General features: G+C 49.8%; 1 protein-coding gene across 9 annotated transcripts in view; it reads right to left on the reverse strand.

The window, feature by feature from the left end:
- RAP1GAP (RAP1 GTPase activating protein) overlaps positions 1-20,420 on the reverse strand; it is a 202,832-nt gene that overhangs the window by 94,271 nt on the left and 88,141 nt on the right. For 6 of the 9 annotated variants that reach the window (XM_083161789.1, XM_083161795.1, XM_083161792.1 and 3 more), the window contains one exon: positions 15,056-15,146. The exons of 2 other annotated variants lie outside the window; for them this stretch is intronic. In XM_083161789.1, coding sequence (XP_083017915.1) covers positions 15,056-15,146 — 91 coding nt within the window. Of the gene's footprint in view, positions 1-11,631; positions 11,759-15,055; positions 15,147-20,420 lie in introns of those variants that run through there. One more of the 9 variants, XM_083161793.1, reaches the window with a different exon arrangement.

The following is a 20,420-nucleotide window of genomic DNA, read 5'->3' on the forward strand; positions in this document are numbered from 1 at the left end:
ACACTACAGATCAGGGGACGTGTCCTCCATACGTCACACTACAGATCAGGGGACGTGTCCTCCATACGTCACACTACAGTTCAGGGGACGTGTCCTCCATACGTCACACTACAGATCAGGGGACGTACCCACCATACGTCACACTACAGATCAGGGGACGTACCCACCATACGTCACACTACAGATCAGGGGACGTACCCACCATACGTCACACTACAGATCAGGGGACGTGTCCTCCATACGTCACACTACAGATCAGGGGACGTACCCTCCATACGTCACACTACAGATCAGGGGACGTGTCCTCCATACGTCACACTACAGATCAGGGGACGTGTCCTCCATACGTCACACTACAGATCAGAGGAAGTACCCTCCATACGTCACACTACAGATCAGGGGACATACCCACCATACGTCACACTACAGATCAGGGGACGTGTCCTCCATACGTCACACTACAGATCAGGGGACGTGTCCTCCATACGTCACACTACAGATCAGGGGTCGTGTCCTCCATACGTCACACTACAGATCAGGGGACGTGTCCTCCATACGTCACACTACAGATCAGGGGACGTGTCCTCCATACGTCACACTACAGATCAGGGGACGTACCCACCATACGTCACACTACAGATCAGGGGACATACCCTCCATACGTCACACTACAGATCAGGGGACGTGTCCTCCATACGTCACACTACAGATCAGGGGGATGTACCCTCCATACGTCACACTACAGATCAGGGGACGTACCCTCCATACGTCACACTACAGATCAGGGGACGTGTCCTCCATACGTCACACTACAGATCAGGGGTCGTGTCCTCCATACGTCACACTACAGATCAGGGGACGTGTCCTCCATACGTCACACTACAGATCAGGGGACGTGTCCTCCATACGTCACACTACAGATCAGGGGACGTGTCCTCCATACGTCACACTACAGATCAGGGGTCGTGTCCTCCATACGTCACACTACAGATCAGGGGACGTGTCCTCCATACGTCACACTACAGATCAGGGGACGTGTCCTCCATACGTCACACTACAGATCAGGGGACGTGTCCTCCATACGTCACACTACAGATCAGGGGACGTGTCCTCCATACGTCACACTACAGATCAGGGGACGTGTCCTCCATACGTCACACTACAGATCAGGGGTCGTGTCCTCCATACGTCACACTACAGATCAGGGGACGTGTCCTCCATACGTCACACTACAGATCAGGGGACGTGTCCTCCATACGTCACACTACAGATCAGGGGACGTGTCCTCCATACGTCACACTACAGATCAGGGGTCGTGTCCTCCATACGTCACACTACAGATCAGGGGACGTACCCACCATACGTCACACTACAGATCAGGGGACGTGTCCTCCATACGTCACACTACAGATCAGGGGACGTACCCTCCATACGTCACACTACAGATCAGGGGACGTGTCCTCCATACGTCACACTACAGATCAGGGGACGTGTCCTCCATACGTCACACTACAGATCAGAGGAAGTACCCTCCATACGTCACACTACAGATCAGGGGACATACCCACCATACGTCACACTACAGATCAGGGGACGTGTCCTCCATACGTCACACTACAGATCAGGGGACGTGTCCTCCATACGTCACACTACAGATCAGGGGTCGTGTCCTCCATACGTCACACTACAGATCAGGGGACGTGTCCTCCATACGTCACACTACAGATCAGGGGACGTGTCCTCCATACGTCACACTACAGATCAGGGGACGTACCCACCATACGTCACACTACAGATCAGGGGACATACCCTCCATACGTCACACTACAGATCAGGGGACGTGTCCTCCATACGTCACACTACAGATCAGGGGGATGTACCCTCCATACGTCACACTACAGATCAGGGGACGTACCCTCCATACGTCACACTACAGATCAGGGGACGTGTCCTCCATACGTCACACTACAGATCAGGGGTCGTGTCCTCCATACGTCACACTACAGATCAGGGGACGTGTCCTCCATACGTCACACTACAGATCAGGGGACGTGTCCTCCATACGTCACACTACAGATCAGGGGACGTGTCCTCCATACGTCACACTACAGATCAGGGGTCGTGTCCTCCATACGTCACACTACAGATCAGGGGACGTGTCCTCCATACGTCACACTACAGATCAGGGGACGTGTCCTCCATACGTCACACTACAGATCAGGGGACGTGTCCTCCATACGTCACACTACAGATCAGGGGACGTGTCCTCCATACGTCACACTACAGATCAGGGGACGTGTCCTCCATACGTCACACTACAGATCAGGGGTCGTGTCCTCCATACGTCACACTACAGATCAGGGGACGTGTCCTCCATACGTCACACTACAGATCAGGGGACGTGTCCTCCATACGTCACACTACAGATCAGGGGACGTGTCCTCCATACGTCACACTACAGATCAGGGGTCGTGTCCTCCATACGTCACACTACAGATCAGGGGACGTACCCACCATACGTCACACTACAGATCAGGGGACGTACCCACCATACGTCACACTACAGATCAGGGGACGTGTCCTCCATACGTCACACTACAGATCAGGGGACGTGTCCTCCATACGTCACACTACAGATCAGGGGACGTGTCCTCCATACGTCACACTACAGATCAGGGGACGTACCCTCCATACGTCACACTACAGATCAGGGGACGTGTCCTCCATACGTCACACTACAGATCAGGGGACGTGTCCTCCATACGTCACACTACAGATCAGGGGACGTGTCCTCCATACGTCACACTACAGATCAGGGGATGTACCCTCCATACGTCACACTACAGATCAGGGGACGTGTCCTCCATACGTCACACTACAGATCAGGGGTCGTGTCCTCCATACGTCACACTACAGATCAGGGGTCGTGTCCTCCATACGTCACACTACAGATCAGGGGACGTACCCTCCATACGTCACACTACAGATCAGGGGACGTGTCCTCCATACGTCACACTACAGATCAGGGGACGTGTCCTCCATACGTCACACTACAGATCAGGGGATGTACCCACCATACGTCACACTACAGATCAGGGGACGTGTCCTCCATATGTCACACTACAGATCAGGGGTCGTGTCCTCCATACGTCACACTACAGATCAGGGGACGTGTCCTCCATACGTCACACTACAGATCAGGGGACGTGTCCTCCATACGTCACACTACAGATCAGGGGACGTGTCCTCCATACGTCACACTACAGATCAGGGGACGTACCCACCATACGTCACACTACAGATCAGGGGACGTACCCACCATACGTCACACTACAGATCAGGGGACGTACCCACCATACGTCACACTACAGATCAGGGGACGTGTCCTCCATACGTCACACTACAGATCAGGGGACGTACCCTCCATACGTCACACTACAGATCAGGGGACGTGTCCTCCATACGTAACACTACAGATCAGGGGACGTACCCTCCATACGTCACACTACAGATCAGGGGACGTGTCCTCCATACGTCACACTACAGATCAGGGGATGTACCCTCCATACGTCACACTACAGATCAGGGGACGTACCCTCCATACGTCACACTACAGATCAGGGGACGTGTCCTCCATACGTCACACTACAGATCAGGGGACGTGTCCTCCATACGTCACACTACAGATCAGGGGACGTGTCCTCCATACGTCACACTACAGATCAGGGGTCGTGTCCTCCATACGTCACACTACACTACACTACATATGTCACCCTATAGGGGTCACTCACCTGGGACTCGCACGATAACCACAATATATGCTGCTGCCGGGTCTCTCTGCCTGGTAGCTACAGACGGAATGTCATATATGTAGATCACGTCATACCCGGTAATTGCACTAATTATACAGGAGACCGGTGGGTTAATAATAAGGTATTGGCCGTCAATCAGAGCTATTTAATTAGTGCTGAGCGTTATAATGAATGAGGTCATTAATTAGATACCTGCTGTAATTTGGGGACAGTGTGTAGCACCCTGCCCTCCCTAGGTGTGTATTCACCAAGCACATGATAGAAGACACAAGGATCTCCCTAAATCCAGCACTGAGTGATCACATGATCTCCCACTTATATTATCCACCAATAACAGTTTTGTCTCTGTTCCGATAAGGGGTCATGCAGCCTATGACCTATGCGCCGCCATACAAATCCAACTGTATCGGATCTAATGCGCAGGCAGGGCGAGCCGTGGTGGCTGCATGACATCACACGCAACCGATGCGACCCAAGATGGCGGGCCTCCATCTGGCTTCTCTCTCTGGTCACACGAGCTCTGCGCTATATAGCAATACGATTGTACCGCTGGCAGGAACCTTGGGGCGGCCTTGCCCTAACACCCCCCCCAAACTCCCCAAAATGCTGCCACCACTGCAGGTTGTAGTGCTGCGAATCATTTAATGGCGGAACTTGTTTGCGTTTCCTGGTTTGTCGCATTTCATTGCATCAAATACTCAGATTCCAGATCTCTAGACTTATGGGCCCCATACATCACCAATTAATTGTGACAATCCTCCGTTCTGGAGATGATTGTCACAATTAATCTTTAATGTGTGGGCTCCCCCTTTTGGCGATCCCAATCAAAAATTAATAGGGATCGCTAATCGATTGAAACATGTTTAAAAATCTGGTTTTATTGGAGTTTCATTTTTGTATGTGTGGGCATTCTAACAGGAAAAATCTGCAGTGTGTGGGTCAAATAGATTGAAGAAACCATTTATCTGAGAAACAATTAATTGTCATTGCTGATGTATGGGGGCCCTAAACCAGACTATTTACGTGACACCAGATAGAACAGCATAATGATGTATAGCTATATATAGGTCAAGATTCCTGGCACTGCGGCAGAGCATTCCTCCGCGGGGTGATGTATGGTGCAGACGCTGCCACAACCATTTACTCTTCCAGTTCACAGCAATATGTCACTTTGTGCCACAATACATTCAACAAAAGGACACAAAAACTCACATTCAGGGGGTACCATTCCCCTCCTCAAATCATGTCACTGCCCCTGTCAGATGCAGCCCTGTCCTCACGGACACATCACTCATCTCCTGACATACTCTGTGCTGCTGGGGACCCTGCTCCTCCCACTATATAACTCTCAGTCTGTGGCTTCCTGCTGCCTCCATTCCCCTCCTCACATCATGTCACTGCTCCTGTCACATGTAGCCCTGTCCTCACTGACACATCGCTCATCTCCTGATATACTCTGTGCTGCTGGGGACCCTGCTCCTCCCACTATATAACTCTCAGTCTGTGTCTTCCTGCTGCCTCCATTCCCCTCCTCACATCATGTCACTGCCCCTGTCACATGCAGCCCTGTCCTCAATGACACATCCCTCATCTCCTGATATACTATGTGCTGCTGGGGACCCTGCTCCTCCCACTATATAACTCTCAGCCTGTGGCTTCCTGCTGCCTCCATTCCCCTCCTCACATCATGTCACTGCCCTGTCACATGCAGCCCTGTCCTCACGGACACATCCCCCATCTCCTGATATACTCTGTGCTGCTGGGACCCTGCTCCTCCCACTATATAACTGTCAGTCTGTGGCTTCCTGCTGCCTCCATTCCCCTCCTCACATCATGTCACTGCCCCTGTCACATGCAGCCCTGTCCTCACTGACACATCACTCATCTCCTGATGTACTCTGTGCTGCTGGGGACCATGCTCCTCCCACTATATAACTCTCAGTCTGTGGCTTCCTGCTGCCTCCATTCCCCCTCCTCACATCCCTGCCACTACCCCTGTCACATGTAGCCTTATCCCCATTCACTCCCCATGTAGTATACCCACACAGCACGCTGCACCCCATGTACTATGCTCACACAGCGCCCCGCTCCCCATGTACTATACTCAGTACTCTGCTCCCCATGTAGTATACTCTGTACCCCTCTCCCCATGTACTATACTCACACAGCACCCGCTCCCCACGTACTATACTCAGTACTAAGCTCCCCATGTACTATACTCCCACGGCACCCCGCTCACCATGTACTATACTCACTCAGCACCCGCTCCCCACCTACTATACTCAGTACCCGCTCCCCATGTACTATACTCACACAGCACCCGCTCCTCATGTAATATACTCAGTACCCTGCTCCCCATGTTCTATGTTGCATACCCTGCTCCCCATGTTCTATACTCACACAGCGACCGCTCCCCACGTACTATACTCAGTATCCGCTCCCCACGTACTACACTCAGTACCCCGCTACCCACGTACTACACTCAGTACCCCGCTCCCCACGTACTACACTCAGCACCCCTCTCCCCATGTACAATACTCCGTACCCCGCTCCCCACGTACTATACGCAGTACCACGCTCCCCATGTACTATACTCAGTACCCCTCTCCCCACGTACTACACTCAGTACCCCGCTCCCCATGTACTATACTCAGTACCCCGCTCCCCATGTTCTATACTCAGTACCCCTCTCCCCACGTACTACACTCAGTACCCGCTCCCCACGTACTACACTCAGTACCCCGCTCCCCACGTACTACACTCAGCACCCCTCTCCCCATGTACAATACTCCGTACCCCGCTCCCCACGTACTATACGCAGTACCACGCTCCCCATGCACTATACTCAGTACCCCTCTCCCCATGTACTATGCTCACACAGCACCCGCTCCCCATGTAGTAGTATGTTAACTCTTATGAGTAGGGTCCTCCTGCCTCACGTACTCACCCTACCTCTTTACCTCACCTGTGCTCCTGTCCTGTTCTTCCCTTCCTCTACTTCATCTTCAGTCTCCTCGACAATTTCCACACCTACTTCTGAACTGATGCTGATTTTATTTCTACCAGCTATACCCCTATTTATGCTCTATTTTGTCAACACACCCTGTACGTTACCTTGTCATTTGTTTTTTGTTTGCTATGTACGGCGCTGCGGACACCTTGTGGCGCCTTATAAATAAACGTACTACTACTACTACCCCTCTCCCCATGTACTATACTCCCACAGCGCCCGCTCCCCACATACTATACTCAGTACCCCGCTCCCCATGCAATATACTCAGTGCCACGCTCCCCATGCTCTATACTCAGTACCACGCTCCCCATGCACTATACTCAGTACCACGCTCCCCATGTTCTATACTGCGTACCCTGCTCCCCATGTTCTATACTGCGTACCCTGCTCCCCATGTACTATACTCACACAGCGCCCGCTCCCCACGTACTATATTCAGTATCCGCTCCCCCTGTACTATACTCAGTAAAGGTGGAGGCGCAGACAACGTTTTGGTGTTATAACTTTTCTTTCTATGCACATTCTGTTGGGGTAATTTGGGAATACCCCTATATCACCATCTACGTATTTGTCGACTCCATCTGAGGCGCACTGTGTCTACACTATTTTTGCTCTATATCTATACTCAGTACCCCGCTCCCCACGTACTACACTCAGTACCCCGCTCCCCATGTACTATACTCAGTACCCTGCTCCCCATGTACTATACTCAGTACTCTGCTCCCCATGTAGTATACTCCCACAGCACCCCGCTCCCCATGTACTATACTCAGTACCCCGCTCCCCATGTACTATACTCAGTACCCCGCTCCCCATGTACTATACTCAGTACCCCGCTCCCCCTGTACTATACTCAGTACCCCACTCCCCATGTACTATACTCAGTACCCCGCTCCCCATGTACTATACTCAGTACCCCGCTCCCTATGTACTATACGCAGTACCACGCTCCCCATGTACTATACTGAGTACCACGCTCCCCATGTACTATACTCAGTACCCCGCTCCCCATGTACTATACTGAGTACCACGCTCCCCATGCCCTATCCTCAGTACCACGCTCCCCATGTACTATACTCAGTACCCTGCTCCCCATGCCCTATACTCAGTACCACGCTCCCCATGTACTATACGGAGTACCCCGCTCCCCATGTACTATACTGAGTACTACGCTCCCCATGTACTATACTGAGTACCACGCTCCCCATGTACTATACTGAGTACTACGCTCCCCATGTACTATACTCAGTACCACGCTCCCCATGTTCTATACTCAGTACCACGCTCCCCATGTACTATACTCAGTACCCCACTCCCCATGTACTATACTCACACAGCACCCGCTCCCCATGTACTATACTGAGTACCACGCTCCCCATGTACTATACTCACACAGCACCCGCTCCCCATGTACTATACTGAGTACCACGCTCCCCATGTACTATACTGAGTACTACGCTCCCCATGTTCTATACTCAGTACCCCGCTCCCCATGTTCTATACTCAGTACCACGCTCCCCATGTACTATACTCAGTACCCCGCTCCCCATGCACTATACTGAGTACCCCGCTCCCCATGTACTATACGCAGTACCACGCTCCCCATGTACTATACTGAGTACCACGCTCCCCATGTACTATACTGAGTACCACGCTCCCCATGTACTATACTCAGTACCCCGCTCCCCATGTACTATACTCAGTACCCCGCTCCCCATGTACTATACTCAGTACCCCGCTCCCCATGTTCTATACTCAGTACCCCGCTCCCCATGTTCTATACTCAGTACCCCGCTCCCCATGCACTATACTCAGTACCCTGCTCCCCATGTTCTATACTCAGTACCCCGCTCCCCATGTACTATACTGAGTACCCCGCTCCCCATGTACTATACTCAGTACCCCGCTCCCCATGTACTATACTCAGTACCACGCTCCCCATGTACTATACTCAGTACCCCGCTCCCCATGTACTATACTCAGTACCCCGCTCCCCATGTACTATACTCAGTACCCCGCTCCCCATGTTCTATACTCAGTACCCCGCTCCCCATGTTCTATACTGAATACTCCGCTCCCCATGTACTATACTCAGTACCACTCTCCCCATGCTCTATACTCAGTACAACGCTCCCCATGTTCTATACTCAGTACCCCGCTCCCCATGTTCTATACTGAATACTCCGCTCCCCATGTACTATACTCAGTACCACTCTCCCCATGCTCTATACTCAGTACAACGCTCCCCATGCTCTATACTCAGTACCACGCTCCCCATGTTCTATACTCAGTACCCCGCTCCCCATGCACTATACTTAGTACCACGCTCCCCATGTACTATACTTAGTACCACGCTCCCCATGTACTATACTGAGTACACCGCTCCCCATGTACTTTACTGAGTACACCGCTCCCCATGCACTATACTTAGTACCCCGCTCCCCATGCACTATACTCAGTACCCCGCTCCCCATGTACTATACTCAGTACCCCGCTCCCCATGTACTATACGCAGTACCACGCTCCCCATGTACTATACTGAGTACTACGCTCCCCATGTTCTATACTCAGTACCCCGCTCCCCATGTACTATACGCAGTACCACGCTCCCCATGTACTATACTGAGTACTACGCTCCCCATGTTCTATACTCAGTACCCCGCTCCCCATGTACTATACTCAGTACCCCGCTCCCCATGTACTATACTCAGTACCCCGCTCCCCATGTACTATACTGAGTACCCCGCTCCCCATGTACTATACTGAGTACCCCGCTCCCCATGTACTATACTCAGTACCCCGCTCCCCATGCACTATACTCAGTACCCCGCTCCCCATGTACTATACTCAGTACCACGCTCCCCATGTACTATACTTAGTACCCCACTCCCCATGTACTATACTCAGTACCCGCTCCCCATGTACTATACTCAGTACCCCGCTCCCCATGTACTATACTCAGTACCACGCTCCCCATGTACTATACTGAGTACACCGCTCCCCATGCACTATACTTAGTACCCCGCTCCCCATGTACTATACTCAGTACACCGCTCCCCATGTACTATACTGAGTACACCGCTCCCCATGCACTATACTTAGTACCCCACTCCCCATGTACTATACTCAGTACCCGCTCCCCATGTACTATACTCAGTACCCCGCTCCCCATGTACTATACTCAGTACCACGCTCCCCCTGTACTATACTGAGTACACCGCTCCCCATGCACTATACTTAGTACCCCGCTCCCCATGTACTATACTCAGTACACCGCTCCCCATGCACTATACTCAGTACCCCGCTCCCCATGTACTATACTCAGTACCCCGCTCCCCATGTACTATACGCAGTACCACGCTCCCCATGCACTATACTCAGTACCACGCTCCCCATGTACTATACTGAGTACTACGCTCCCCATGTTCTATACTCAGTACCCCACTCCCCATGTTCTATACTCAGTACCACGCTCCCCATGTACTATACTGAGTACTACGCTCCCCATGTTCTATACTCAGTACCCCGCTCCCCATGTACTATACTCAGTACCCCGCTCCCCATGTACTATACTCAGTACCCCGCTCCCCATGTACTATACTGAGTACCCCGCTCCCCATGTACTATACTCAGTACCCCGCTCCCCATGCACTATACTCAGTACCCCACTCCCCATGTACTATACTCAGTACCACGCTCCCCATGTACTATACTTAGTACCCCACTCCCCATGTACTATACTCAGTACCCGCTCCCCATGTACTATACTCAGTACCCCGCTCCCCATGTACTATACTCAGTACCACGCTCCCCATGTACTATACTCAGTACCCCGCTCCCCATGTACTATACTCAGTACCACGCTCCCCATGTACTATACTCAGTACCCCACTCCCCATGCACTATACTGAGTACCCCACTCCCCATGTACTATACTCAGTACCCCACTCCCTATGTACTATACTGAGTACCCCGCTCCCCATGTACTATACGGAGTACCCCGCTCCCCATGTACTATACTCAGTACCCCACTCCCCATGTACTATACTCAGTACCCGCTCCCCATGTACTATACTCAGTACCCCGCTCCCCATGTACTATACTCAGTACCACGCTCCCCATGTACTATACTCAGTACCCCACTCCCCATGTACTATACTCAGTACCCGCTCCCCATGTACTATACTCAGTACCCCGCTCCCCATGTACTATACTCAGTACCACGCTCCCCATGTACTATACTGAGTACCCCGCTCCCCATGTACTATACTCAGTACCCCGGTCCCCATGCACTATACTCAGTACCACGCTCGCCATGTACTATACTCAGTACCCTGCTCCCCATGTACTATACTGAATACTCCGCTCCCCATGTACTATACTGAATACCCCGCTCCCCATGTTCTATACTGAGTACCCCGCTCCCCATGTACTATACTCAGTACCCCGCTCCCCATGCACTATACTTAGTACCCCACTCCCCATGCACTATACTTAGTACCCCGCTCCCCATGTACTATACTGAGTACCCCACTCCCCATGTTCTATACTGAGTACCCCGCTCCCCATGTACTATACTCAGTACCCCACTCCCCATGTTCTATACTGAGTACCCCGCTCCCCATGTACTATACTCAGTACCCCGCTCCCCATGTACTATACTGAGTACCCCGCTCCCCATGTACTATACTCAGTACCACGCTCCCCATGTACTATACTCAGTACCCCGCTCCCCATGTACTATACTGAGTACCCCGCTCCCCATGTACTATACTGAGTACCCCGCTCCCCATGTTCTATACTCACACAATAGGCTTCCAGTGACATGGGCGGCTCCTGCTCGGGCTGCTCCGGGGAAACATACCCGTTAGTGCCCGCCATCCTGCACCCACATCGGCTCCAGGCTCACTGGAAACTTTGTAAAGTGAGTGCTGCTGTGCCCTCCCTCCCGGCTGCCTGTCATGCCTTCACGCTCTGCCAGGCTCCCTGTACATGTGTGCTTAATGGGCGGGGATCCAGACAGCTGCTGCCAAGGAGGCAGGTACAGCCCCCGGCAGCTCTGATCAGTCAGGAAGACGGAGGAACAGCTGTTCTCCCAGCACACACCAGGAAGTGTGGCCGGGATTCCTCAGCTCCATCACTGGCCCCCAGAGCTTGCCATCTACTCCCAGCTATTCTGCAGCATTGTACCGTATGGGTTACTACGCTGACAGACACACGCTGGAACCCAAGAGCTTGCAATCTATCCCTGAAGCTGGCCATATGGTTCCAGATAAAAAGGTCTACAGTATCTAGATAGACAGTCAATAGGCCGACACCATTAGGTACTAAAAAAATGTCGGCATTGTCAAAATGTTGACAGAAGAAAAAAGTTCACATGGGAAAAGTTGACATGAGTTTTTCCAGGGTTTTTTTTTTTTTTTTTTGTGTCAACACCTGAGGAAGTGGCCCCCAATTAGTGCAGCGTGTCCCCTGGTATTACTCGTGGACATTATAAAACAGGACTGGCCAATAACAGTCAGACACAGAGGTACGTGTGACTATGTTACATTGACCCAAGAGCTTGCCATCTAACAGTGCAGGATGTCACTTGCAGAACGTCTCTGTACAGAACTCTGTCCCTGCACTGTCTGACAGGGGATGGGGGGGTCACCATGGGGCCGGGGGGAGACAGACAGACATGCAGGTAACACCAGTATGGAGCAGAGCTGCCTGCGCTCCACCCAGATCAGGTTTCCTGCAGCAGCAGCATATTGTCATTTACCTCCACCCAGCTCAGGTATCACCCCCCCCCTCCCCGAACCCGTCTCTTGTTTCTCAGCTGCTATTGTCAGCTATGTGATGGTGAGACGGAGAAACACGTATATCGGGGGGGGGGGGGGCGACAGTGCACGCAACAGAACACGCTAAACGTGAGCCCACTGGACCATGCAGTCAGTATTTGTGCAGAAGTGTCCGTCTGGCGCAGCGCTATCATACCTGACCCTCTCCATGAGGGAGAACATGCTCTGTTCCTGACACCTATCTCCCCACAGGTGCTGGCAATCATACATTATCCATACCTCCCAGCATGCCCCTCTCCAGGAGGACACAATGCTCTGTTCCTGGGCTTCCCTGGTAATGTATGATTGCCAGCACCTGTGGTGACACCTTTCTTATCAGATACCTAGCTCCCCACAGGTGCTGGCAATCATACATTATCCATACCTCCCAGCATGTCCCTATCCAGGAGGACACAGTGCTCTGTTCCTGGGCTTACCTGGTAATGTATGATTGCCATCACCTGTGGTGACACCTTTCTTATCAGTTACCTAGCTTCCCACAGGTGCTGGCAATCATACATTATCCATACCTCCCAGCATGCCCCTCTCCAGGAGGACACAATGCTCTGCTCCTGGGCTTCCCTGGTAATGTATGATTGCCAGCACCTGTGGTGACACCTTTCTTATCAGATACCTAGCTCCCCACAGGTGCTGGCAATCATACATTATCCATACCTCCCAGCATGCCCCTCTCCAGGAGGACACAGTGCTCTGTTCCTGGGCTTACCTGGTAATGTATGATTGCCATCACCTGTGGTGACACCTTTCTTATCAGTTACCTAGCTCCCCACAGGTGCTGGCAATCATACATTATCCATACCTCCCAGCATGCCCCTCTCCAGGAGGACACAATGCTCTGCTCCTGGGCTTCCCTGGTAATGTAGGATTGCTATCACCTGTGGTGACACCTTTCTTATCAGTTACCTAGCTCCCCACAGGTGCTGGCAATCATACATTATCCATACCTCCCAGCATGCCCCTCTCCAGGAGGACACAATGCTCTGTTCCTGGGCTTCCCTGGTAATGTATGATTGCCAGCACCTGTGGTGACACCTTTCTTATCAGTTACCTAGCTCCCCACAGGTGCTGGCAATCATACATTATCCATACATCCCAGCATGCCCCTCTCCAGGAGGACACAATGCTCTGTTCCTGGACTTCCCTGGTAATGTATGATTGCCAGCACCTGTGGTGACACCTTTCTTATCAGTTACCTAGCTCCCCACAGGTGCTGGCAATCATACATTATCCATACCTCCCAGCATGCCCCTCTCCAGGAGGACACAATGCTCTGTTCCTGGGCTTCCCTGGTAATGTATGATTGCCAGCACCTGTGGTGACACCTTTCTTATCAGTTACCTAGCTCCCCACAGGTGCTGGCAATCATACATTATCCATACATCCCAGCATGCCCCTCTCCAGGAGGACACAATGCTCTGTTCCTGGACTTCCCTGGTAATGTATGATTGCCAGCACCTGTGGTGACACCTTTCTTATCAGTTACCTAGCTCCCCACAGGTGCTGGCAATCATACATTATCCATACCTCCCAGCATGCCCCTCTCCAGGAGGACACAATGATCTGCTCCTGGGCTTCCCTGGTAATGTATGATTGCCAGCACCTGTGGTGACACCTTTCTTATCAGTTACCTAGCTCCCCACAGGTGCTGGCAATCATACATTATCCATACATCCCAGCATGCCCCTCTCCAGGAGGACACAAGGCTCTGCTCCTGGGCTTCCCTGGTAATGTATGATTGCCAGCACCTGTGGTGACACCTTTCTTATCAGTTACCTAGCTCCCCACAGGTGCTGGCAATCCTACATTATCCATACCTCCCAGCATGCCCCTCTCCAGGAGCGCAGCGAGGGGACGCAGCGGGCATTGAATGAGCGCAGCAAGGGGAGGCAGTGGGCATAGAGGGAGGGCAGCGAGGGGATGTAGCAGGCATAGAGGGAGGGCAGCGAGGGGACGCAGTGGGCATAGAGGGAGGGCAGTGAGGGGACGCAGTGGGCATAGAGGGAGGGCAGTGAGGGGACGCAGTGGGCATAGAGGGAGGGCAGGGAGAGGACGCAGTGCGCATAGAGGGAGGGCAGGGAGAGGACGCAGTGCGCATAGAGGGAGGGCAGGGAGAGGACGCAGTGCATGTAGACGGTGTCAATCTATGTCGACAGACACCACAAAAACTGTTAAAAACTCATAACATGCTTTAACCATGTGGACTTTTTTCTTGTAAACATTTTGCTTGTGTCGACCTTTGACTGCTGACCTACAGCGGACGACTTACTGACTGACAAGCTAGACACTGCGGAACAGAGGATCCACCCCCGCGAGGAGCGCACCGACTCGCAGATTACAGTTATACCTGTATGATTGGGGAGGGGGCTGCATGCCAGGGTCACGCTTACCTTAAATTGGGGAGCACTTTCAAGGGGGGTGGAGTTTGCTCTGGATAAATCTAGGGTGTAAGAAATGAGCTGGCTCTGTCCATCATGACGCCTGTAAGTTAAAAGGAGAATGGCTGTAAGGAAGGAAAACATGACATCATAGGGTAGTATGAATGATGTCACACACCAATTATTATACATATAACTACAGTGTGATGTCACCCACCAATTATTATACATATAACTACAGTGTGATGTCACCCACCAATTATTATACATATAACTACAGTGTGATGTCACCCACCAATTATTATACACATAACTATAGTGTGATGTCACCCACCAATTATTATACTTATAACTACAGTGTGATGTCACCCACCAATTATTATACATATAACTGCAGTGTGAGGTCACCCACCAATTATTATGCATATAACTACAGTGTGATGTCACCCACCAATTATTATACATATAACTACAGTGTGATGTCACCCACCAATTATTATACATATAACTGCAGTGTGAGGTCACAGAGCATATAACTGCAGTGTGAGGTCACCCACCAATTATTATGCATATAACTACAGTGTGATGTCACCCACCAATTATTATACACATAACTATAGTGTGATGTCACCCACCAATTATTATACTTATAACTACAGTGTGATGTCACCCACCAATTATTATACATATAACTGCAGTGTGAGGTCACCCACCAATTATTATGCATATAACTACAGTGTGATGTCACCCACCAATTATTATACATATAACTACAGTGTGATGTCACCCACCAATTATTATACATATAACTGCAGTGTGAGGTCACAGAGCATATAACTACAGTGTGATGTCACCCACCAATTATTATACATATAACTGCAGTGTGAGGTCACCCACCAATTATTATGCATATAACTACAGTGTGATGTCACCCACCAATTATCATACATATAACTACAGTGTGATGTCACCCACCAATTATTATACATATAACTGCAGTGTGAGGTCACAGAGCAAATCACTACATTGTGATGTCACCCACCAATTATTATACATATAACTACAGTGTGATGTCACCCACCAATTATTATACATATAACTGCAGTGTGAGGTCACAGAGCAAATCACTACATTGTGATGTCACCCACCAATTATTATACATATAACTGCAGTGTGAGGTCACCCACCAATTATTATACATATAACTGCAGTGTGAGGTCACCCACCAATTATTATGCATAAAACTACAGTGTGATGTCACCCACCAATTATTATACATATAACTACAGTGTGATGTCACCCACCAATTATTATACATATAACTACAGTGTGATGTCACCCACCAATTATTATACATATAACTGCAGTGTGAGGTCACAGAGCATATAACTACAGTGTGATGTCACCCACCAATTATTATACATATAACTACAGAGTGATGTCACCCACCAATTATTATACATATAACTGCAGAGTGATGTCACCCCCAATTATTATACATATAACTACAGTGTGATGTCACGCACCAATTATTATACATATAACTACAGTGTGATGTCACCCACCAATTATTATACATATAACTACAGTGTGATGTCACCCACCAATTATTATGCATATAACTGCAGAGTGAGGTCACCCCCAATTATTATACATATAACTGAAGTGTGATGTCACCCACCAATTATTATACATATAACTACAGTGTGATGTCACCCCCAATTATTATACATATAACTAGTGTGATATAATCCACCAATTATTATACATATAACTGCAGAGTGATGTCACCCCCCAATTATTATACAGTACATATAACTACAGTGTGAGGTCACCCACCAATTATTATACATATAACTGCAGTGTGATGTCACAGGACTATTAGTAATATAACTACAGTGTGTTGTTACAGCATTATTTGCAATATAACTGCAGTGTGTTGTCACAGCATTATTAGTTATAGAACTGCAGTGTGTTGACACAGCATTATTAGTTATAGAACTGCAGTGTGTTGACACAGCATTATTAGTTATAGAACTGCAGTGTGTTGTCACAGCATTACTAGTTATAGAACTGCAGTGTGTTGTCACAGCATTATTAGTTATAGAACTGCAGTGTGATGCCACAGGACTATTAGTAATATAACTGCAGTGTGATGCCACAGGACTAGAAAGATAACTGCAGTGTGATGTCACAGGACTATTAGTTATAGAACTGCAGTGTGATGCCACAGGACTATTAGTAATATAACTGCAGTGTGATGCCACAGGACTATTAGTTATAGAACAGCAGTGTGATGCCACAGGACTATTAGTAATATAACTGCAGTGTGATGTCACAGGACTATTAGTTATAGAACTGCAGTGTGATGCCACAGGACTATTAGTAATATAACTGCAGTGTGATGCCACAGGACTATTAGAAAGATAACTGCAGTGTGATGCCACAGGAATATTAGCAATATAACTGCAGTGTGATGTCACAGGACTATTTGTAAGATAAATGCAGTGTGATGTCACAGGACTATTAGTAATATAACTGCAGTGTGATGTCACAGGACTATCAGTAATATAACTGCAGTGTGATGTCACAGAACTATCCGTAATATAACTTCAGTGTGATGTCACAGGACTATCCGTAATATAACTGCAGTGTGATGTCACAGGACTATTAGTAATATAACTGCAGTGTGATGCCACAGGACTATTAGAAAGATAACTGCAGTGTGATGCCACAGGAATATTAGCAATATAACTGCAGTGTGATGTCACAGGACTATTTGTAAGATAAATGCAGTGTGATGTCACAGGACTATTAGTAATATAACTGCAGTGTGATGTCACAGGACTATCAGTAATATAACTGCAGTGTGATGTCACAGAACTATCCGTAATATAACTTCAGTGTGATGTCACAGGACTATCCGTAATATAACTGCAGTGTGATGTCACAGGACTATTAGTAATATAACTGCAGTGTGAGGTCACAGGACTATTAGTAATATAACTGCAGTGTGATGTCACAGGACTATTAGTAATATAACTGCAGTGTGAGGTCACAGGACTATTAGTAATATAACTGCAGTGTGATGTCACAGGACTATTAGTAATATAACTGCAGTGTGAGGTCACAGGACTATTAGTAATATAACTGCAGTGTGAGGTCACAGGACTATTAGTAATATAACTGCAGTGTGATGTCACAGGACTATCCGTAATATAACTGCAGTGTGATGTCACAGGACTATCCGTAATATAACTGCAGTGTGATGTCACAGGACTATCAGTAATATAACTGCAGTGTGAGGTCACAGGACTATTAGTAATATAACTGCAGTGTGAGGTCACAGGACTATTAGTAATATAACTGCAGTGTGATGTCACAGGACTATTAGTAATATAACTGCAGTGTGATGTCACAGGACTATTAGTAATATAACTGCAGTGTGATGTCACAGGACTATTAGTAATATAACTGCAGTGTGATGTCACAGGACTATTAGTAATATAACTGCAGTGTGAGGTCACAGGACTATTAGTAATGTAACTGCAGTGTGAGGTCACAGGACTATTAGTAATATAACTGCAGTGTGATGTCACAGGACTATTAGTAATATAACTGCAGTGTGATGTCACAGGACTATTAGTAATATAACTGCAGTGTGATGTCACAGGACTATCCGTAATATAACTACAGTGTGATGTCACAGGACTATCCGTAATATAACTTCAGTGTGATGTCACAGGACTATCCGTAATATAACTGCAGTGTGATGTCACAGGACTATTAGTAATATAACTGCAGTGTGATGTCACAGGACTATTAGTAATATAACTGCAGTGTGATGTCACAGGACTATCCGTAATATAACTGCAGTGTGATGTCACAGGACTATTAGTAATATAACTGCAGTGTGATGTCACAGGACTATTAGTAATATAACTGCAGTGTGATGTCACAGGACTATTAGTAATATAACTGCAGTGTGAGGTCACAGGACTATTAGTAATATAACTGCAGTGTGAGGTCACAGGACTATTAGTAATATAACTGCAGTGTGATGTCACAGGACTATTAGTAATATAACTGCAGTGTGATGTCACAGGACTATCCGTAATATAACTGCAGTGTGATGTCACAGGTTTATCCGTAATATAACTGCAGTGTGATGTCACAGGACTATCCGTAATATAACTGCAGTGTGATGTCACAGGACTATTAGTAATATAACTGCAGTGTGAGGTCACAGGACTATTAGTTATATAACTGCAGTGTGATGTCACAGAGACCCCTATTACTACTATAACCACTGTGTGATGTCACAGAGACCCCTGCCCACACCATCACACTCCCCCACAGATTTACCCTGCACAGGAGATATTATATCTGATTAATGGGGGATGAGGTTCCTGGAAGGATAACAGAATTTGGTAGCATCGCCAGTTGTACATAATGGGGTGTATAAAGAATAATTATATAATAGACACAGACAGGAGAACATGCCACATGGGGCCAGAATCCGCCAATGAGGCCCCACAACGCGTGCCCTGGGGGGCCCAAGCCGGGATCTGCAGTGTGGACTATGCTGGGGTTAAATACAGGGAAGAAAGTTCTGTATAATTATAATGTGGTGGCTCCAGGATATAACATCCTGTTACTGCCTGTAACATAACTGACGGGAAGTATCACCTGTGTGGCCAACAGTGTAACTGGCATCTCCCTATATACAGAGAGCTCAGGGAACAATACAGAGCACTCAAGCACCCTTCTGGGCCCTGGAGGACTCGCGCAGGGCCCAGGAGGACTCGCGCAGACCCCTGGGCCCAGGAGGACTCGGGCAGACCCCTGGGCCCAGGAGGACTCGAGCAGCCCCCTGGGCCCAGGAGGACTCGAGCAGCCCCCTGGGCCCAGGAGGACTCGCGCAGACCCCTGGGCCCTGGAGGACTCGCGCAGACCCCTGGGCCCTGGAGGACTCGCGCAGACCCCTGGGCCCAGGAGGACTCGCGCAGACCCCTGGGCCCAGGAGGACTCGCGCAGACCCCTGGGCCCAGGAGGACTCGCGCAGACCCCTGGGCCCAGGAGGACTCGCGCAGACCCCTGGGCCCAGGAGGACTCGCGCAGACCCCTGGGCCCAGGAGGACTCGCGCAGCTCCCTGGGCCCAGGAGGACTCGCGCAGACCCCTGGGCCCAGGAGGACTCGCGCAGCCCCCTGGGCCCAGGAGGACTCGCGCAGACCCCTGGGCCCAGGAGGACTCGCGCAGACCCCTGGGCCCAGGAGGACTCGCGCAGACCCCTGGGCCCAGGAGGACTCGCGCAGACCCCTGGGCCCAGGAGGACTCGCGCAGACCCCTGGGCCCAGGAGGACTCGCGCAGACCC

The sequence above is a fragment of the Crinia signifera genome, chromosome 19 (assembly GCF_055691185.1).
Source record: "Crinia signifera chromosome 19, ASM5569118v1, whole genome shotgun sequence".
Lineage (NCBI taxonomy): Eukaryota > Metazoa > Chordata > Amphibia > Anura > Myobatrachidae > Crinia > Crinia signifera.